The 22,259-nt window shown below is 29.5% G+C and overlaps 4 protein-coding genes across 5 annotated transcripts in view; 3 read left to right on the top strand and 1 right to left on the bottom strand.

Moving 5' to 3' along the window:
• Positions 1–492: 492 nt before the first annotated feature.
• On the top strand, positions 493–1,321 carry LOC143197641 (pleckstrin homology domain-containing family J member 1). Of its 2 annotated transcripts, XM_076406228.1 has the most exons (2): positions 494–902; positions 953–1,321. In XM_076406228.1, the coding sequence occupies exons 1-2, from the start codon at positions 627–629 to the stop codon at positions 956–958; spliced, it is 282 nt and encodes a 93-aa protein (XP_076262343.1). In that variant the 5' UTR covers positions 494–626; the 3' UTR covers positions 959–1,321. The 2 variants fall into 2 exon arrangements, with proteins under 2 accessions (XP_076262342.1, XP_076262343.1); XM_076406227.1 differs by having other exon boundaries at positions 493–1,321.
• A 396-nt stretch (positions 1,322–1,717) lies between these two features.
• Positions 1,718–3,362, bottom strand: Uba5 (Ubiquitin-like activating enzyme 5). The gene is made up of 5 exons (XM_076406226.1): positions 3,152–3,362; positions 2,769–3,101; positions 2,523–2,709; positions 2,338–2,466; positions 1,718–2,280 (listed from the first exon to the last, which is right to left on the bottom strand). The coding sequence occupies exons 1-5, from the start codon at positions 3,286–3,288 to the stop codon at positions 1,894–1,896; spliced, it is 1,173 nt and encodes a 390-aa protein (XP_076262341.1). The 5' UTR covers positions 3,289–3,362; the 3' UTR covers positions 1,718–1,893.
• A 211-nt stretch (positions 3,363–3,573) lies between these two features.
• LOC143197642 (uncharacterized) lies at positions 3,574–4,472 on the top strand. The gene is made up of 4 exons (XM_076406230.1): positions 3,574–3,796; positions 3,873–4,072; positions 4,124–4,271; positions 4,321–4,472. Exons 1-4 carry the CDS (start codon positions 3,685–3,687, stop codon positions 4,404–4,406), a joined length of 546 nt encoding a protein of 181 aa, XP_076262345.1. The 5' UTR covers positions 3,574–3,684; the 3' UTR covers positions 4,407–4,472.
• Positions 4,473–4,812: 340 nt separating this feature from the next.
• Ino80 (chromatin-remodeling ATPase INO80) overlaps positions 4,813–22,259 on the top strand; it is a 49,485-nt gene continuing 32,038 nt past the window's right edge. The window contains exons 1-11 of the mRNA XM_076406223.1: positions 4,813–4,985; positions 5,146–5,513; positions 5,562–5,729; positions 5,781–6,152; positions 6,209–6,839; positions 6,893–7,095; positions 7,156–7,447; positions 7,512–7,774; positions 7,829–8,509; positions 8,562–8,912; positions 8,965–9,132. Of these exons, the coding sequence (XP_076262338.1) occupies positions 4,925–4,985; positions 5,146–5,513; positions 5,562–5,729; positions 5,781–6,152; positions 6,209–6,839; positions 6,893–7,095; positions 7,156–7,447; positions 7,512–7,774; positions 7,829–8,509; positions 8,562–8,912; positions 8,965–9,132 (3,558 nt within the window). The 5' untranslated portion in view covers positions 4,813–4,924. The remainder of the gene's footprint in view (positions 4,986–5,145; positions 5,514–5,561; positions 5,730–5,780; positions 6,153–6,208; positions 6,840–6,892; positions 7,096–7,155; positions 7,448–7,511; positions 7,775–7,828; positions 8,510–8,561; positions 8,913–8,964; positions 9,133–22,259) is intronic.

Raw genomic sequence — 22,259 nt, 5'->3', positions numbered from 1 at the left:
ATAATCTTTGGTTTTCATATATATTTCTATGATAAATTACTTTGTTATATATTTTTAAATATATAAGGACACATAATGGAATTAGTAGCGATCACATCTAACGATCCTAATTAATAAGGAGGAAAAATTTCTAAAGATAAAAAAATAGCTAATGAATGAAAATATTTATGTTCATTAAAAAATTAGTGATTAGTTTAATAAAAATATTTTTAGTATTATTTTGGCTTCTGTAATTCATACATTACATATTTATAAGCATATATATAATATGTAAATATAAATATATATATATATATATATATATATATATATATATATATATATATATATATATATGTATATATATATATAATATATAATATATAATATATATAATATGGATATATATATATATATATATATATATATATATATACATTTCTAGGTTTTGTGGGTAGATATTTTGATATTGACGTACAATTTCTATATTATATTCTCTGATTATCTATATTTTGTGTTGACGTATTTGACAGTTCAGCGGAAGGGGATATAGTTGGAGCTCTATTTATTTATTTTCTACTAACATAGTATCATATTTATTTGTATAATTTAACTTTTACTCAACTGTGATATAATACGTAAGCGACATGAGATATAATGATAAAGAGCTTGTAAAGATAAGTGAAAGTAAGTCTGAACTTGAGGGTATTTTGCATCATATGAAGCCACAAGGAAATGAATGGTCAGATTGGTACCAACAGCCCTGCTTTAAGGAGAGATATTTTAAATTAATTTCCAACTTACTTTATTACTATAGAACCAATGAAACTGAGCCTTTAGGGGTTCTTGTGTTGGAAAATGCTCAAATCGCTTATGAACGACCACACCATGGCATACCATTTGCTTTTTCAATAACATTTAAGGTAAATGACAAATTTAGAGATAATGAAGCCAAACATATATTTTCGTGTAGGTGTGAAAAGGATGTGAACAAATGGGTTTCTGCATTAAAGACTGCATCATATGAGTATTGGAGATCTCAGTATTTAATTCTTAAAACGAAAATTGGTATGAAGACTGGTACAGATCCTGTACTAGAATATTTGAAAAGTAAATCTTCATGTAGTGAAATAGTCAAACAAGCTGAAGTTAAAAAAACTAAAACAAAAAGTACTAAATCTACATTTTATAGTCATATTGAAACCAACACATTTTATGAAAATTCAAGCTGTTCCTCCAGTGAGATAGTGACAAACAATGAGAGCAGTAACTCAGTTATAGAAAATTTAATTACATTGTAGCCGCTTTGTTAATTTTTATCTTAATAAAATAAGTGCTTTTATTTGTACAAATATAATTTGATAGCTTTACCTTTCAGAATTATGTATATAATTCATAAGAATTAATTTAAGCCTTTACTAAATAATATCATGCCTTGTACAATGAAATTAGTATATTTATTTTCTTAAATTAAATATTGGTAGTTTATATATTTGTGTAACTTTAAACATATTACAGTAAATCTAGTCAAGTGATCATAACCCTTTTTTTGTATATTGCCCTTTTAATTTCTTATTTAATAAGTTTACCTCCATTTTTAATCCAATCCAATCAATATTTATAAAAATAATAAGAAACTCTATGTTTCTTCTATAGAATATATTACATAATTAGGAAGAGGGAATAAACAAGTGTATGTTTATAAGTCACATCTATGTTAAAGCTAAAACAAGCGAGACTCTCAAAAACAATTTATTTAAATAAAATAAAACAATAGTCCTTTCATTATATGCACATTGAGCAACAAAATGATACATTAATAACTAGATGTATAAAAAACTATCTCTAGTGATGTTATAAAATAATATAACAGGCATACATTTTTAACCATTAATTCTGGATATAGAAGTGAGTTTAGATTGATTTCATTTGTGCCATAAGATCTTCTAAACTAACATCATTATTTGTTGCTTCTTGTGCTTGCTCTAGTGGAATTGTATCTGGTACACCTGGTACTGTATAAGCCAAAGCTAATCCTTCTGCTACAGCAACATTTTCTTTCTCATCTTTACTTTCATCTACCAAAGATATTCCCCACTCATTTGATTCATGTATTGGTCCTTCATCTTCAACAGCTTCTTGAGCTTGTTCAGGTCTTGGTTTAGCTACAAATTCAGCTTGGCGTAGACGACAGTTTTTATCAGAACAAATTGGGTTAGGACGGAGATTCATAGTTGGGAAAAAATCATTTAAAGCATTATAACCTAAATAATTTGTAACTTGGCCAAACTGAAGCAAATACTAAAATATTAATAATTATAAATATTTATATTATTTTAGCAGTAGAATAAATATTACCTTTAGAGTATTCTGAACTAAAAATCCTGCAACTATACCCATGGTTGTAGGAAGACTAGCTGCACATACACCATCTCTTTTCAAAGTTTTTTCATCTATATTTGATGCCACAATTAGTGGTGGAGCACACTAAAATAATTTCATAAAGTGGTAATAATTAACTATCAGTTTTATAGTTAACATACAGCAAAGCAAGCAGTTTCTCCAGGAGACATGAATTGAATATGTCCTGAGACAGCATTTTCAGATACACCAGATTCGAACCAATTTAAATTAAATTCATTACAGGCTGTGTTTATAGCTAGTCTAGCTTCAAAATTATCAACGCAGCTTAATACCAAATCCACAGGTCCATTCGTTAAACTACATGTGCTAAAATAAAAATAGATATTTAATATATAATAAAATATGAAAAATCAAAAAGTACTTACGTTAATGTTTTAACAAAGTTGTCAAAATTGTCTACTGTTGTAATATTATAATTATATGTATGAATATCAACATCTGGGTTAATATTCTTTAATGTCTCAGCTGCTGCATCTACTTTACTAAGACCTGATTGATGAGGTTGGAAAAACAATCTGTTCATATTTGCCAGCTCTACCTTATCATAATCAAAGAGCAGAAGTCTGCCTATTCCACAGCGAGTTAACATTTCAGCTGTTACACTTCCTACACCACCAACTCCAACAACAGCTACTGTAAATTCTCTAATTTTTTCATAATTGTTTACTATACCCATTCGTTTTAGAGCCATCAGTCGACTAAAAAAATGGATTAAATGTTTTTAATAAATGGTTAATAACATATTTACCTGTATGGATTAGAATCTACAACTTCAGCTGACAGGGTTGCAATCTTTTCTCTTTTTGTTCCATGTTTTTGAGAAATTTGAGCAATAGTTGCTTCTAATTCGGCAATTTTTTGTTTTAATGCTTCTACAGAAGTCATTGTTGTACCAAAAACATATGTGATTGAGCCGATCTATGTTACAATTTCCAACGCAACAGTATTGTTGTCAAACTTAAGCTTGGCTTCACAATCTATCAGATATTGATAGTCTTATCTTTTACTTTTCAGGAAAAACTAATTATATTAATATTTATATACATTCGAATACATTTGATATCTGCGCGAACATTTTAAACACATTTTTTAGAAATTACACATTAAATATCCTTTATTTGTCTTCCTACTGTGAAACCTCTCTTAGAAAAAGTATTATTTGCATCAAGTGTCAAATAGATTAACCTCAAATCTTAATACTTTAAAATTCAGCGGTTGATATTTGAAAAATAATATACTGGTAAATTTAGACTTGTATTCATAATTTAATGTACTAGTAATATGTCGTCAAGTGAATTCTTGGTCGATCAATTTGGATTACTATGCGAATTAAGAATAAAGAACTGGAAAACTCAAAAAACTTTACTGTCTACAGATATTAATGATTTAAATAGTAAGTTTGTTATAAGCTGGCTATATTATATAGCTAATATCATTATATAGCTGTATCATTTCGAATAATTTTTTAGATACATACACTACAAATGTAGATAACATAAATAAGGTAGTAAACTTTCTTAATGAGGAAAGTGTAGATGTTATAAAAGGCAGATCATCATCTAATGTTATTTCAGTTGGAAGAGAAAGTGCATCTTTAATGGTTTCATTACACAAACTATCAAATAATGTCATAAATATGAAATCAAATAACCATCATAAACATTTGGAGGTGTTTTAATAAAGATATATTTGATGAAAAAAATAATATAGATATTTTTAGGATGCTCTTCATTCTAGATTGTCTAATGCTGAAGATGAGTTAAATAAATTGGAAGACTATATCAAGAGCACTAAGCAATTTATACAAAATTATGAATATACAGTTAAGCATATAAGACCAAAACAAGAAGGTGAAAATTGCAGTAATGGTAAAGTTTTTTTTTTCATATATGCCATTATATTATTTCTCGTTTTTAGTTTCAGAATTTTTTTTTCCTATGGATCTTGCAACATCCTCACCAGTAAGAAACATTCCTTCTAATGAGTCACCCCTTTGCCAATAATTTTTTAAGAAGTAATCTCATATGTTTTCATTTGTATCTATATAATAATAAATATGTGAAATATTATTGGTTTATTTAATATATAGCTGTTTAAAAAAACCTAGTAGCACTGCTGATGTTATATTATAAAGTACCCTTCGCCACTTTATCCTAACATTATGGTTTTTAGTTATACTCTTAGAATTTAGATTCATTTTTGTATATTATAACATATTAATTAATTACGATAAATAAAAAATGTTACTATATAAGTGCACCGATTCATTTTTTAACGTTTGTTTGAATCGATAGTTATTTTTATTTTTTCCTGGGTTTTATATTAGAACAACAGGATTCTTCTTTTGATATGGATAGTTCTCTAGAAAAGAAGAAGAGATGTTTGTTTTCTCTGTCAAGCATCAAAAAATATTAAGGTTATATTTTAGAAAAATGTTTAAGTCACACTGTAATGAAATGTTTTATTAAACGCAAATGTTCGTTGCATAATAAGTGTAGCAGAAGGCTTTAGAATATCTATCATGGCTAATAATATAAAAAACAGTATTGCGAATAATATGGCAACGTTAAAACCAGTCCATGGTAAGTGTAGTGCATATTCACCTTTTATTATATCATTTTTTTCAAAGGCCTTTAGTGGATTCGCTAAATGGTCTATTGAGATATTTCTAGACCAGAATTTACAGTTCAACTTAATTATATTATATACATGTTTTGAATGTACTAATTATTATTATTTTAGGATCTAATAATATCATATCAAAGCTATCTGATTGTCAACCTAGTACTTCAAAACCAATACATATACGGAGAGTGGAACAGGCCTTAAATTTGAATCCATTTTTAAGATCATTTAATAAACCAACTTTAAGTAGTGACAGTGAAAGTAGTGATGATAACGGCAATAATGACTTTGAAGGCATCGATAATTTATTAAAAGATGAACCACATTCAGCGAAAGATTATTATAACTTCAAGAATGTATCTCCTTCTCGAAAATGGTTAACTAATGTTTTATCAGAAAATATTGATACGGGACCTGAAGATGCACCATATAAATATTTATTAAAAATGCATGCTTTTCAAAAAAAAATGAGAACAATAAAATTGGTATGTGATTTTATATAAATATACATGAATTATTACCCATTTTTTTAGGATTTCAAACAGTCAATGTTTTATGGTGCTGGTCTTATTAGTGCTGTAGATCATTATCCTGATATTGAGAGAGATATTCCATCTTCTATAAGAAAAACAAAATTATCGGTACTAAAGGAAGATCCAAAGTCTTCATTATATGAACCAGATATTTTAGATGATATATCAGTAAGTTTTAAATCTTTTTCATTATTTCTGGCTTAACTTCTACAATTACAGGATGAACCATGTATAAATCTTAATTTAGAAAATGGTATAAATGAATATCCAAATTTAGATGGAGATATTGAGGATAATAATGTACATTCAGATTATTCTCAAACCAATATACCTGCACAAATTATACCTATTCCTCCGATAATGAACTCTATAAATCATACATCAAGACGTAAAGGAAAAAAGTTTAAAGATGACGAAGCAAGAAGGAAGTGGGAAGAAATGATGACTGTTAAAAGAAGAAAAATGTTTATTAGTATTGCAAAGAAAGAAATTGGCAAACAACATAGAGCTAAAAGTAATAAACATAAAGAAATGTTACTACAGTGTAAGAGAGTAGCAACACATTGCGTCAAATATGCTAGGCAAAAAGCTGTAAGTTAGCCTTGCTTTAAAAATCTGTTATTATGATGTTATTAATTTTTTTTTAGCTTCAATCTGCTAGAACTGTGAAAGAACAACAATGGAGGATGAAAAGATTAGCTAGAGAAAATATAGCATATTGGAAAAGGTCCAGACGTTTTGATAGAGAAGTAAAGAAAAGACTTGAAAAAGAAGCTGAGGAGCAGCGGAAAATGGATCATGAGTTAATAGAAGCAAAGAGGCAGCAACGGAAATTAAATTTTCTTATTACACAGACTGAACTTTATGCCCATTTTATGTCAAAGAAGTTAGGAATGGCTTCAGCAGAAGAACAATTAAGAATCTTAAGTCAATTGGATGAAGAAAAAACTCCAAAACTTGTTGGTGATGATTATGACAGTGAACTAATGAAAGAAAAAGCTAAAAGGAATGCCCAGGAAGCTTTTCAAAGTGAAAAGGCTAGGACAAAGAATTTTGATAAACAAGCAAATTCATGTTTAACTGAAGTTGAAAATATTGACGGAGAACAACCACAACCTATTATGTTCAAGGGAAAATTAAAAGGTTACCAGCTGAAAGGAATGAATTGGTTAGCAAATTTGTATTCTCAGGGAATAAGTGGTATATTAGCTGATGAAATGGGTCTTGGGAAAACAGTACAAAGTATTGCTTTTTTGTGCCATATTGCCGAAAAGTATTGTAAGTAACGACTATATAAAATTGAAACATCATTTAATAATAACTCTATTTAGCTGTGTGGGGACCTTTTTTAATAATATCACCTGCATCAACCTTACATAATTGGCAACAAGAAATTGCCAAATTTGTACCAGATTTTAAAGTTGTTCCTTATTGGGGAAATCCAAATGAAAGAAAAATTTTAAGACAGTTTTGGGATCAAAAAGACATATATACCAAAGATGCTAGCTTTCATATTGTTATCACATCTTATCAAGTTAGTATTTTTACATTATGATAATAATTTGTAGTTTGTTTTTAATTCCTACATTTCCAGATTGTTATAACTGATATAAAATATTTTAATCGTATTAAATGGCAATATATGATCTTAGATGAGGCACAAGCTATTAAAAGTACGAGTTCTATGAGATGGAAAACTCTTTTAGGATTTAGTTGTAGGAATAGACTTCTTCTCAGTGGTACACCAATACAAAATAGCATGGCAGAGTTATGGGCTTTATTACATTTTATTATGCCCACACTTTTCGATTCTCATGATGAATTTAATGAGTGGTTTTCAAAAGACATCGAAAGTCATGCTGAAAACAAGACAGGCATAGACGAAAGTAACTATTTTTACTGTTTTATTTAGTTTAAATTATTGTTATTTTTTGTTTAAATCTATTTTAGAACATTTATCAAGACTTCATATGATATTGAAGCCATTTATGTTAAGGAGGATTAAAAAGGATGTTGAGAATGAGCTATCAGACAAAATTGAAGTTATGGTATATTGCCCGCTGACAACAAGACAAAATTTGCTGTACTTGGCTTTGAAACAAAAGATTAAAATCGAAGACTTACTTCATTATTCTGTAGGAGGTGGTGATTCTCATAATGTCGATAAAAACTTTACATCTAACTTAATGAATCTAGTTATGCAATTTAGAAAAGTACGTTATATTATTTTAGGCCAGACTTTTATTACAATATTCTTTTTTTTTTAGGTATGTAATCATCCGGAATTATTTGAACGGAGGGATGCAAAATCGCCTATACGAATTCAGCCTATAGTTTACAATGTGCCCTATTTAATATATGATACGAATATTAGGCATACATTATTTCTTAAGTTAAACAAAAACTTGTGCTTTACCCCTAAATATATATCTGAAGCACGTTGGTTAAGCAATAGTATATTTAACTTTCTTGCGTATTTAGGCATATCAGTTGATGAGTTTGTTAAGTTATTTATGGGAGATATAATAACAAGATGGAAAACTTATTATGATACTGAGAGGCATGAGCAAATTACTTATCATAGAGCATTATGGCATCCTGATTCAGTTACAGATCCAGCCATAAATATGAGACATATGTTTAGGGTTAGTAAACAACAGATTGAAAACAGTAATATTCTGTTAAATATTTTGTTTGTGCGATATAATACTGGTGCAAAAATTAGTTACACATATCAAACACACATCTGTTATTCAATGCCTGAAACTGTTGAACACAGGAATATAAGATATAAGAGGTATACATGTAATGAAGATGAAAATATTGATGTGGAGGGAATAAGTTCTAACAGCAGTAAAAGTGAATTTCTTCATATCAAAAGACCTCCAAGAGAGTTCCCATGTGAAAAGACTGAATTGCCTCCGTATTTAAATTTTAGTATACCAAAAGTTAGTTTAACAAATATTTTTCAAACAACAATAATAACAACTTTTCTTGTAGGTATCTACTCCAAGACTTAATTTATATTGTTATTCAAGAAGAGCTGCATGGGATCTTCAGAGACATATAGATGATTATAGTTTCAACTCGTTAAATTATTATTGGTCCAAAGTGACTGGCAATCATTTTAAAGCAAAGCCTGCTGAGAGTTTATACCCTGTTTCATATAGTTCGATTGAAAGCATAACTCCTCTTCACGGCTGGTCTAATATCGCAATACCTGACAAAGAAAGCTTAGTAACTGATTCTGGAAAATTATTTGTTCTGGATGGGTTATTAAGAAAGCTTAAAGAAGAAGGCCATAGAGTACTTATCTATTCACAGATGACAAAGATGATAGATTTACTAGAAGTACGTTTGAATATTTTAGAAATTCTGATTATAGTTAGTACATATTTGTTAGGAATACATGTGGCATAGACATCACAAATATATGAGACTAGACGGATCATCCAAAATATCTGAGAGGAGAGATATGGTTGCAGATTTTCAGGCAAGAACAGATATTTTTGTATTCTTGTTATCAACTAGAGCTGGTGGTCTTGGAATTAATTTAACAGCAGCAGACACGGTGAGTACTTTTTATTCCATCTTTTATATATTATAATTTATATGGTTGTGTATTTAAGTATTTTATCTTAAGTGTATTTAAAAATGAGTAGTTATTAAAAATGAAAGTTCAAGTTCAGTAAAGTTCTGGTCCATTAAACAAAATATTTTGTGTTAATTCTAGACATGTTCATTGTTAACTATTTTATATTTTTTATTGAATTATTATATTTATATAATATTTTGACCCCAATTATTATCAAAGGATTGAAGGCGAGAAAAACAATTTTTTGAATAGTAAAAATTTTAATAGTTTAATAAAGTATAATGAGTTAATGATATGAGTCTAAAATATTTATAAAAATTTGCGTAATAATGGTTGGTAAATTAGTATTATGCCTGTGTTATTATATAGTTTTAACTGTTTTATATAAAGCATTACACCCGTTTGAAACTGTTAAACCCTAAAACAAAATGCATGGATATGCAAATGAAAAATGAAGGCAGACAGAATGAATGAATTTATTGTCGGACTAACGGTGGGTACCGTGGCAGCCGGTTGGCCAATAAATCTCCAGGACAAATGGGTACTCAGGTACCTCGCGGGCCTTGATGAGAACAATCCAATAAAAAAAACAGATTAAAATAGATGCGATAACATTATTTGCATACCGTGCTCTGCGTTTCGGGCAGTTTTTGTCTCAAGTTTTGTATTCGCCGTGACGCTACCTGTTAATAGACGGTCTGTGGCCGCGGAATGCTCTGACGTATGCCGATTGCCGTGGATTCGCTGAGAACTTTTCAGCGTGATTCTCCCAGCATGTTTGTCGAAGTACGTGGACGCTGCATCCGTTATGCGACGGCTCGTCCAAACCGCACGAACAGTTACATGTATTTCGTATTTATTTATTTTAACATGTATTTCATATAAATAATTAATATGATATATTATGTGATTTATCTTATATAATGTCGTAGGATAGTACCGGAAATAAAAACTGTTTAGAAGCTATATTATAAATTATCTTAGCATGAACTTTCAATATTATATATAATAATCATTCATTATTAATTTTTGTATATTTGCGAATATGATATAGCTTCTTTTTATCCGATTTGTCTATATAAACATTACTATTATTTAAATTTACGTACATATTACGGGTGGTAATATTAGTTGTGGGATAATTAAATGTCATAAGGTTTAAGTATGTCATTAGGATGCCTTGTTAATTATTGAAAATAATTAAATATCTTATCGTGCGGTTTGTCTGGGGCCAGAAATCCACGTATGAATTAAATCACCTATAACAGTCGATAATTTCTTATAATGTCAATGCCGTTGGTTGGTTGCTATTTATTCATCTTAGCTTTATATTATACAAGAAAATGTGACATTATCAAAAGAGAGAAGAATTTTATTTTATTATTGCTCTAGTAAAATATAGACGTATAAAAAAATTATCGAATTTACATCTTTATTGGAAATATTTCTTACTCATAATCCTCCATTATATAAATTAGAATATACATTTTAATCTAAACGCTTAACGAGTTTCAAAATTTAATATTAGGAAATACTGGTTTATCAGCTGACACTGTGATAAATCAAATCGTCGATAGTATTAAATGTAGGGAAGATATTAAAACTTGAATAATATATTTTAGGAATTACAGGTTAAATTGGTCTTGGCTTTTTACATTTCCTTCAACTGTTTCGAAACTTGTTAGAACAAAATGTCATTAAATAATAAGGACTAAATGTTAAATATTCTACGATTGAACTAAAATAATTTGTAATATAGTAATTTGTTAATAATTTTTAGGTTCAAAAGAAAGCTAAATCACTGTATAAGCTAGAAGAGTACATTAAATAAGATTATTAGGAATATTAAATAGAGAACACAAGCTGTTTTTAAAAATAACTAGGCGATAATTAGTAAAATCAATATAACATACTTGGCGATCATCACAATTTTCAACAGCCTTGAAAACTAAAGCGCGGAATATTTATTTCATTCAGTTGTTGTCTCATTTAATATTAATTGCACATATTTATTATTAAACTTGCGACCGTTTCATCATTTAACCTGCCAAAGCATTAATATTCACAAGATAACAAACGAAACATCAATAATTCCCACACTCTTCGGGTGCATTGATCAATTGCAAAATCTTTGACCTGTTTCTGTATAAGGTATTCGATCTAGGAAAATATATTGCGGTTTTTAGCTGTAAATTCGTATTTTTTGTATTTAATTTGATTTTGTAAGTTCGAATTTTATCAATGACCTCTCGCTATTTTTAGGTAAGAATGGTATTAATGACATTTTCATGCATCAGTGTTTGTTTTCATTTTGTAAAGTCTTTGGATTGACTAATTATGCGATTTTCTCTCAATATTTTGGATGGTGGTTGTAATAAGCAATAGGTAAATGCATTTCATTTAGCCACATTATAGGTTTCAGTTAAAGCTTAGATGTTATTTTGATTTAACTTCTCATATTTTAATTTTTATAATGATGTTTCGATTTTGTTCCATTACTTAATTATTGTTTTTGTAGAACTACGGCCTTTAGACAATAGAAATCAGCTTTTAGTTCCGATTAAGGCATGTGCCTGTTAAACACATTGATAAATGAGTTGTAATTCCTGCATTATTTTTGTTTTATTTTTCTTATCAGTGTTAACATTGCGGGTAATTTAATTACGTTTTTGTTCCAAATTGTTATAAAAGATCTAGTTAAGATTGTCATAATGAATTAATAAGTTAGTGTACTTTAAAATTGTTTTAAATACAATTAAACTGTTTAGGTAATTTTATCAATTTTGAATGATATTCTTACAGAAGAAAAGGAGAAGTGATGACGAATAATCACCTAATAACACGAGGCCTTAGTGTATGATTAAATTCGACTGTTCATGAATATTTCAAAGGTCTGGGTTTGGTTTCGAAATTCGATATTTGGGTTCTACGCATCTTATTGGTAAGCGTGAGAAATAGTTGTCTTGACAAATTGATTGCTTTATAATAATAAAGTGATATAAATAAAACAAATCACATAAACTGATACGAACAATTAATAACGAACAATCAATAAAGTCCTAAAAGGATAAATTCGTTTTCCTTTTAAATATATAAAATAAAGTTTAGGTTGTACGGTTTTATTATGTGTAGATATGTTTTTACACGAAAATACGCATTAATATATTCATTGAAAGTATATTTACACACACATTGAAGTAATCTTGTTCTAATTTAAAAGATTTTTATATACAGTATATATTTGTCAGAAGTTGTGGACCGTATTGGTTATCGTAAGGGCTGTTTTCCAAAGTTTTGTTATTCAGAAAATCAGAGAAAAATCAAAGAATCACAAAAAGAGTGGTTTTCAAACTTGAAATAGAACAGAGACAACAGTTTTAGTTTGAGAAATAAGAATTTTATATTTAACAAGATGTTTGATTTTTAAGGTAATTAAATCTAACTCTTGATCTAATCAAATAATTAGTCTTTAACTATATTTTTTATAATTATAATTAATTGAATTTTAATATTGTTAGTTTGAAAAGTTGTTTCTCACCGATGACATAAGAAATAAAAAAATTGTTTCTAATTATGTAGCTAAAAATTATTTAATGGTGTACAAATAGGATTTATTAATTTTACATGGTTTCTTTATGCATTACATTGAGCGCTAATAGTTTCTTTTACTGTACGTTTTCTTTCTCAGTAGTAATATCTAAATAAATATAAATTATCACTTAAATCGATTTTGAGTAAATATTTCCCTTAGCTTGACGTATGCCACGTGTGCTCTTTTGAAAGGATAGTATCAAATATTTCCAAGAAACTTAAATGTTGATTTTTTCGTTTATCATTTACCGTTTTTTGATATGAGATTTTATAATGCCTTATTTATACTAACTACAGTATAATTATTTTATGTTGTAATAATTGTAGTAAATTATACAATGATTAATATGATTAAATTCATTAATAATAAATAGGTGAGGTGTTTGTATTCTTGGTTAAAAACACTGTCTATTATATATATATATATATATATATATATATATATATATATATATATATATATATATATAATAATTTTATACGTCACAAAAGTATCTACTAACATGAATTACAAATTCAATGTATAGTTGAAAATCTCTTTCAATTACAGGTAATTTATTATATTTTTGGTAAGTCAATGACAACTTATTATTATTTAGTATAATACGTTCGATTTAATTAACTATGTTGTTATTAACCGATAGTATTGGTGACGGGGGTAAGAAACCGGAAATAATGCGAGTGTATAAGTGGCCGAGGTTCGTAGTTTGAAGCCCATGTACATTAGTAGGTTTAGTCATTAAAAATTAAAAAGGTTGACGTGATTAAATTCAATTCAGTTTAATACATAAAGTATATGCATTCATACAGTATTATTAAATTAGACTGGCAATTAAATTTAAAAATACTGAAAAATACCGAGTTTTGACTTTGGTTTTATAAAATTGGTGATTGGTGACTCGATAAATAATTGCTGTCTGTTTTTGTATGTTGCTTTTTTTTAACTTGATTCCTGAGAAATAATACAGTAAGTAAATAACGAAAAATATCACAGAATGGACATATTCAATCTTCGCTTGCGGCTTTGAATATCAATAGTTACACTTTTAGACATGGATTATTGATTTAGTAAAATGTAATTCCTTTTTGCCATGCTAACAGCACGTGTTTTTTTTCTTTAACCAACATTCTATCTGGTTTTTAAAAGTATACTGTTATAAAAGAATATTCAAACAGTTACAATTAGAACATTTGTTTTTTTTTAAACATATGTCTAACGTATATACTGATAATTTAACGTAATGTTACAACTTCTAACCGGGCGTTTTATTTTTCTTTTTTTTTAATGAAGCTAAACTAATTTAATAAGCTAAAGTAATTTAATTATATTTATGCAAGGTTCTATAGGTTTTAGTACTATTAGAACTAAAAATTATATAACATGTATTTCATCTTCCATAAGATTATGTCAAAAAATGTATGATTGTATTTAATTTGAAATATTAAAGATACACCAAGTTGTATGTACAGAAATTTTTTAAATTTATACCTATTTCGTGTGAATGTCGTTGTTATAGTGTGAGCTAGATAATATAATAGGAAGAGGCTAATATTATCAGAGCTTTGACTATCATGAGACACTTATTTAACTACAAAAGTTTTCGATGTTATTTTATTATAAGTCAACGCCCAGCGTATTTTCCTCGACTGTGCTTAATGTTTTTTGTTAGGACGGTTTAAATTTAGTTCTATATATATATTCTTTTGTTTGAAATTATAATTATACAATTTGATGACACGAAATGTTCTGTGAAATATTCGGATAACTGAAATAAAGATCGATGCGGTTCGAAATAATGTTACTTTTCGTGTCGTGAAACTATAATGGAGCAACACGCCTATATCAAACTTTTCTAAGTAATAAGAGTAAGAAATAGATGGTGATGACTAGTTTTAAGAAATATTGCTTTTTATACACGACTTGGTTGTTGGTTGATTGATTATCGTGTAGATAAATGCTTCTTGAAAATATCATATGTAATTTAACTAAAATATTTATTTGAATTTTACACAATATGATCATAATTATATTTTTGGGCGTATACTTAGTATAATAACATTATTTTCTTAGACGTTTTTGGTATTTGAAATAATAATTTTCCATCAAATGCTAAAGAAAAGTTAATTAGCTCTATGTCTATTTTTTCCCTGGTGCATGTCTATGCAGTGTTGAAATAACCGTCATTGTTTTGATAAATTCCATAGTAAAATATGAGTTTGTCTTTTGAGACGGCTTATGAGTCACTTTTGTGGTTTATAATAGAGGTTTTTCATAATACATTTATAATTATATATATTTATACTGCTTTATTTAGGGTATACTACTGTGGTGCTCTGAAAATGAACATTCGCCCATTCAACCTTTTCTTCTCATGTTTTGAGAATGTGTGAAGCTTTCTTAGCCATTTTAATGCAAAAAAACTATTAGAAAAATACTAAATTAAAATAGATAATCTAGCTGAGGCGTATTTATTGTCAGTCTAGCGGTTATTATGATATCTTGCGGTTTTTCTAAGCTTCTCATTCGATGCTTATGAGATAAATAAATATATCGACAAAAACTACTATTAGAGCTGTACTCACAAAGTCTCAGAAAATATTAAGTTAATTAATTTTTTTCTCCAAAATACCTTTGAATATCATTCTAGAACAGTTGATGTTGATTAAACAATGTTTTAATTGGATTAAAATATTAAAAATGTTGCCGCATCAAATTAAACTTTTGGTTTACAACATTTACTGGTTTATAACCTTTAATTATTACAACTACCGTTTTGAAGAATTTTATAGACATTTGACAACAGTGTCGACCAGGGCAAATGAAATGAATTTTACATTTTTATAAACTGCCTTTGGCAGTATAATCGAAGTCATCCATGATAAGCTGGGTGATTTATTGGGAAATAATTATTGATAATTTAAGGATTATGAACGAATTTTCTGAAGTTCTCGCTATTATATCGGTACTATAATAATATATTATATATAATACTATTATGGAAAAATAAGTTTTTAAAGTTGATTTTTTTTTCTTCAAAATAGTTTTTCTTGAATAGTGTAGCTCAGTTGAAATATGATACCCTTCTGTTCTTTCTTCCTCATTTGTTAAAAACATATATGTATGTATATTGGTTTGATCCTTTTGTTAGTAAATCTAATGTTTCACGTAACACGTGAATCTGAGGGCATTCTTTATGTGAATGAGTTGATTATTTTGTCGAATTTTATCGCTATTGTCCGTAATGGGCCTCAGATTCTACCCGCTTCACCACAGAAAATAAAAGTAAACATAAAATGGGGCCGCTATTTAATGTCAGGCTGGAAGAATTCTCATGGTTGAATCCTAATAGATAAAAATATATTTTTCGATGTTGCATTATTTTATTTTGTCAGTTTCGATTTACTTGATCCAGTTTTTAAATTACCCTGTCTATTCTTTCTTCGCCATAATTTTATTTATTTTCAAAAAATGTTACACGCGAGACAGAAATATCATGGCGATTTGAAATCGAACTTTTTTCGTTAGCCTGTAAATTTCTAACTGACGGTAATAACGAGTGCCATTTTCTAGTCGATCTACGTCACGAATAGAGCAAATAGAAAAAATCCAACGTGGTTGTAAGCGAATCCATCGTTGTGCACGTGCGGGCCAGGAAGTGTCTGCCCTTGTTTCCGGGTTATTGAGAACCGTTCAACCCACCCCTTCGAGCACCTACGGATCTTTGCTGCCAATGACAATCTACTGCTACTTCTGGTTTTTATTTGGACAACAGCGGTCATTATCTTGATATTCGGGGGTGGCACGCATTTAACTAGCCCTTATCTGGCATGTAGGTGCTTTATAGAGCGGTTTTTGTTAAAACACCATCAGGGTATCGGGTTGCGAGGCACGTGTCGATTGTGGTTAGGTCTGCGATATATTTATACTAGGAGATCTCGTAAATTCCATTCTAAATAAGAACTGTCGCTTCCGTTGGCCTGGAACATCTTCGGAGTTGTGAAGTCGACGGTTTTGCGAGATACTGGGCCAAGGTGTTTCAATCGGCTAATACATAAGATTTATATACAAACCACTTATTTAAAGTGTTTATTTTTCCTTAGTAAAGAGTAAAATAATTTAAATGTTAAAATCGTTATAAAAATGGTCATATTTTGATTCAATTGCAAAATAAATATTTCTTTTGAGTAAGTTTCCGCTGTTATGTGTGTATAATCTGTCATTAAAGGCATTGTCTATCGCTAGCCACTATTTTTTTAGTATTTGAATTAAAAATACTTTTTGTACTACTTACTGAAGTAGGTGATACGTCTATTGTTTCTTTCTTCCATGTTAAAATTCCTTCCAGATAAAAAAATCTCTATTCACTCTTCTTGATTCGGCCGATTTTTTTTCTGTCTTTTGAATTATTTCTCTTATACATTCATCCAGCATACGCAAATAATTTCGGATTTGGCGCATGCGTACATTGGACTCCATTTATGTTGGAAACAGACAATAATTCGAATTTGGCACATTCGCGTGCGTGTACAGCTTCATTTCAGTATTTCTTTTTTATATATAAATTATTTTTTATAAATAAATATATATAAATTTGATAAATATTCGATTTAATGTTGAAACTATATATAAGGAGGGAAATAAACATTGCAAAAATATTTGAAAAATCAGACTTTATTTAAAAAATTATTGAATAAAATGAAATAATAAAAATATAATTACTATATGTCCAGGTTTTCTATTTTTATAAAAATACCATATTTAAAGTAATTTACATAGTTTAGATCAAATCCAGCCTACATAGTTAAAACCAAACCAAAAAGCCACCAGCACCATTACATTATGAAAGCAGTGAAACTATGATCCCTACTGCAATTTTTGCCACTATTCTTGATCGATAAACCTCATTAATGAATTGGCTACCTCCAGCTTTTTGTTTTTTTTTGGTTGACATTATACATTTACTAGCCTAAAATGAATGAATCGTACTTTTCAGCTGAAGGAAGTCTCCAGTCAATACATTATTATAAAAATAATAAAAATAAAAACAAAACAATAATTTATGTCCCTATACTCTTATGTGAAAATGCGTTCTCATTTCCTTGTTTGTCATTAGGTCATTAGGTGATAGTTTCATATTTTGTTCATTTGATTCAGGTCTATTTTTGTTATCAAATTAAATTTGTCCATACTATTACTCTCCACTATTCTTGCATCCTAGCAAAATACTGTCTAATTTCTTCTTCCCTGATTTTAATTTTACGTTCGTTCTTCGACTTTCATTCGCAACAAATTTTAGCTACATCTCACTTATTAAAAATTAAATCATTACTAAAATATATCATGATTAAAATAAATGTCTAATTATTACCAGTTACTACAGTTTTTGCTACCATTCTTGATGGACAAACCTCATTAATGAATGGACTACTTCCAACACAATAAGAATAATTTTCTTCTCTTTGAAATTTGCTGCTATTTCGGGGAAACCTTTTTGGCATATTTTGATTCCTATTTATTTATTATTATCGTTGACAATTATTTGTTATAAATTAGGCAGCTAACATTGCCACTATAAATAACATTGATGCTTTTTTGTTTTGGCGTAAAACCAGGCTGTGGAATGCATGACGCATATCTCGATCTGACCCGATCTCGAGATTTGCCCTGGAGTGACAAGTTGGACCGAGTTATGTGGGACTCCCTCTGGGCTTACCGATACACTAAACCGAAACCGCCTCACAGTTGATCCCTGTGGGTTGCTACTGCCACTGCATTAAATTTGGGGATAATGCCCGCTAATATATATAACTAACTATATAATATAACCCGCTAACCGGGCAGCCTTTATTGGGCACGAGGACTCGGCGACTCGACTGGGTGCTGTCGTATGAGGGCAAAATTTATGACTGCAGCGACGGATGAGGTCGTTGCAACTAGGAAAAAGGGGAGATTGGCAGTGACGCGGTGCTAAGCTTCCAGCATGTTGACGAGCTCGCAAACAAGCGCGTTTTCAGAAGAACTTGAGCTAAGTTGTTGTTTGTGCAGGGATTGAGATACGAAGTGCTTGATTTCTGGAGTGTCAGTTTTTCTATGAATTTGGTTATTTTTGACAAACTATGGAGCCTTTAAGATTCTTCTGCCGAGCGTATTTTGAAAAACTTGAAGCCGTTCCACCTGGTTGTATGTAACAAACTTGAAGTGGACATTAGATCCGTAAAGGAATACGGTCCAGATTGATATCTTGTTAAATAAGCATTTGATGGAGATGGGAAGTCTGCTAGAAGGGCAGATCAGAGAACGTAGCTTTCTGGGTTTGGGAATGCCAACCGAATCGTTGGTTAAAGTGGTGACCAAGGTACGTGATGTTATCCAGCCGTAGAATTGTTGCGGTATCGATCTTAAGTTGCGAGACGCGCGCACGTAACGCTTCTTATGGAATATGATGACCTGGATTTTCAGGGGGTAAAATTGATGCTGTTTGGATTTTATAACTTTTAAAAACTTAACCTAACATTCTACACTTACCTTTAGCCTTCCATATTTTAAAACCAGTGTAAGAATAACAGTTTAATTATTATTCCTATAGAATTATTAATCTAGCACAAAATTTAGATATTCTAGATTTTTTTGTTGTTTTTAAAAAGAATGCACTGCTATTACAAAAAAGAGGACAATAGTTTGGACAAGTTTATTCATTTCTATAGTTTATTCTATGCAATATAGTGCGCATGCGTTAAATACACAATTATTTGTCAAATAATGTGTGCTTATTCGACATCCCAGGTCTCCATACTTCATTATGGCCTTACTTTCCATATTCTCTTTGCCTCTCTTGTGTCTTTCATGGGCTGTAAGTGTCCCCACCAACTGAGTTGGCTTTCTGTGTATTCTTCTACTGATTCAATATTAAGATATTTTTTTATTTATTTACTTTTCATTCTTGTTACACGTCTGATTCTTTTACGGTTTTTCATTTCTGCTGCTTGTATCTAACTTTTATATCTCTTTGACAATACCCAAGTCTCGCAACCGAATGTTTGGGTTGGTTTGTAAAATGTTGTGTACATTTCCATTTTAGTTTTGCTTGTGATTTCCTTTATATTATCGAATTTGCTATTTATGGCGAAGAACACATCTATGGTTTTTCTCGCTCTTAATTTCTATAGTCTATCCAAAGAAGTTTTGAACAAACGTCATCTAAATTTGTGAAGTCAAAACGTCGCAATGGTGCCGTATCAAATCTTGAGTTTTGGTTCAGTTTGGCTTTGACATACAACAAAATTCTAATCTAAATAAAATAATAAAACAAAAATGCTGTTTATGTATAATTAACATAATATATGTTAAACATAATAAATGTATAATTTATTTTAACATTATAGTAGATCTAACATATATTAACCAAGGAGTTAAATCTATGATTAAGTACACAGTTACAATAGTTTGTAGGTTAGGGTTGTGTTTGATTATATTTACATTGTACTCTTTTCTTCCATATCACCTATGAGTTAAGAGTTCTAGGCGCGATTTTTATGTAGTTTTATCCCCGGTTTTTTTCAGTGAATTCAAGATTATATTTTTAATTTTTTGAGATATTTTAGTGACCGTGTCCATAGTAATATTTAGTGCAGCTGTAACACGCTTAAAAACATTTTCAATTAAAAGCACAGGAAATTAATATTTAACAGTAAAAATGTTTACCTCTCTAACGAATTTTACTGGCAAGAGGGGGCCTCCATTATATTGTTCCTGTTCAAAGTAATTGATTAGCGATCAGCGATTTGGAATGTATTAAAATAAGCAAAGCATTAAAACAACCTTTCGGTTTATAACCTCTTATCACTATTGTTTTGAAGCATTTTGCATACGTTTGACAACCGGGCAACTTTGATAGGCTGCTTCGGTTACACGTTCGAACTTATCAAACAGCATTGTCTCTTTTTAACTAGAATAACATGAGAGGGAAAATATTGTCTGATTCTAAAAGGAATTTCTTGATGACGTATGTTCAAAACTTCTTTGAATAGACTATATATCCAGATACGTAAATGTGTTTACTTGTTCTATTCGTGAATAATTATTATTTCTGCCTTTCCCATCACCATGATTTTCTTTTTGCTTTTAGTTTTTTGCTCTCAGTGTTATTATATATTTTTATATATTTCGTCTGTTTGTGATTTTCTGTAGCTGTTTTGGACTATCCATTGTTATTATTATATTATCTGCAAAATTTCCTACATACATTTATATTTTTTCCATATTCCTATATCGTATATGTAGTCCTGTTTTGTCTTATTTCTGTTGTCTGCAATGACGGCTTTGGTATTTACGCTCTATATATCTGGAATTATTATATTTATGTCATTATAATTATGGTAAGTTATAAAACTTCTTAATTATGCAGCAACATGTATATCCCAATTGTCCGATATTTTCTTCTCGAGTGCTGGAATAAGAAGGGTGGTTGTGGAACTGAGTAGTATTGTGAATTATAGATGATAAATATTTAATTTGACCAGTGCCCTGTTCATCGTTACTTTTTTTTATCACCGTGTAGATAGTAAAACAGTGTCTTAAATGCTCTTGGAGCGCCTTGTTATTGATTTTGAAGTGAAAGTATTTAAGAGAAATTATTTCAAAGTCTGCACACTGTGCTGCGAGCGCTATTCAATTGTTTAACTTGGCGAATCCTCGAATTCCTTAGCTCGCAATAGGAATACACGGAAACACCTTTTCAATGTTTTTTTTTCTACAATAATGACAAGACTATTGGTATTTTAGTTCATTAATATTTAATTCAAATTATACCAGTTGAATGATCACTATAATATCACATTAATATGTTAAATTCTAGTAAAAGTGTAGGGATTAATGAAGTGCTTTTACAGAAAAAATCACCAGATATATATTATAACGAGGCCAATTCCTCGTCTAATTGTGTATTTTTTAAAGTTCTTTAAAAATCATTATCTACACCAGGACAATTCGAAGGTTTAGCTAATAAAGTTATCACAGATAAAGCCCTAAAAATGTTTATCAAAAATTGTTTATATATTTATATAAGTCCAAATATACTTTATAATTGAGTGATAACCATAAAATTAACATTACATGAATTGCGACCTACTAATTTGGTATTTTCCAATCTCTAGTCAATTTTTGGATCTTGTTGACTGCCATTTATACTTTTGTTATAACTCTAAGCTGAGGCAAATGTTCCAAGTACTATTTCTTCTGTTGTTGGAATACCAGCAGTGTAGAGCAGATATGGGAGTGGTTCCAAGACCCTACTCTGCGGAACTCCAGACAAAATAGGTTTACATTTTTAGAATACGCCTTCATACGAAACTGAATTTTGTTTCTTAAAGATATAATTGACAATAGTTACACGGTAACAATTTGCTCATTTTGTGGATTAGTTCCAATGCTATTCTCCGTCAAATGCTTTTGAGACGGTTAGGAATATTATGGGGCAGTATTTCTTTTCTTTGAGCCTTTTCAACAGCCTCTG

The sequence above is a fragment of the Rhynchophorus ferrugineus genome, unplaced genomic scaffold (genome assembly GCF_030347505.1).
Source record: "Rhynchophorus ferrugineus isolate W39M unplaced genomic scaffold, kcgeb_rfMv2 rfM5, whole genome shotgun sequence".
In the NCBI taxonomy this organism is placed as follows: domain Eukaryota; kingdom Metazoa; phylum Arthropoda; class Insecta; order Coleoptera; family Curculionidae; genus Rhynchophorus; species Rhynchophorus ferrugineus.
This window is presented reverse-complemented; position numbering and strand designations above follow the sequence as displayed.

Coding starts and splice junctions, on each gene's coding strand:
- Uba5 (XM_076406226.1), bottom strand. CDS start 3,288: ATGACTTCTGTAGAAGCATTAAAACAAAAAATTGCCGAATTAGAAGCA. Junction 3,102..3,151: donor GTAGATTCTAATCCATACAG/GTAAATATGTTA, acceptor CCATTTTTTTAG/TCGACTGATGGCTCTAAAAC. Junction 2,281..2,337: donor TAGTTCAGAATACTCTAAAG/GTAATATTTATT, acceptor TTAATATTTTAG/TATTTGCTTCAGTTTGGCCA.
- LOC143197641 (XM_076406227.1), top strand. CDS start 627: ATGAGATATAATGATAAAGAGCTTGTAAAGATAAGTGAAAGTAAGTCT.
- LOC143197642 (XM_076406230.1), top strand. CDS start 3,685: ATGTCGTCAAGTGAATTCTTGGTCGATCAATTTGGATTACTATGCGAA. Junction 3,797..3,872: donor AGATATTAATGATTTAAATA/GTAAGTTTGTTA, acceptor ATAATTTTTTAG/ATACATACACTACAAATGTA. Junction 4,073..4,123: donor ACCATCATAAACATTTGGAG/GTGTTTTAATAA, acceptor AGATATTTTTAG/GATGCTCTTCATTCTAGATT.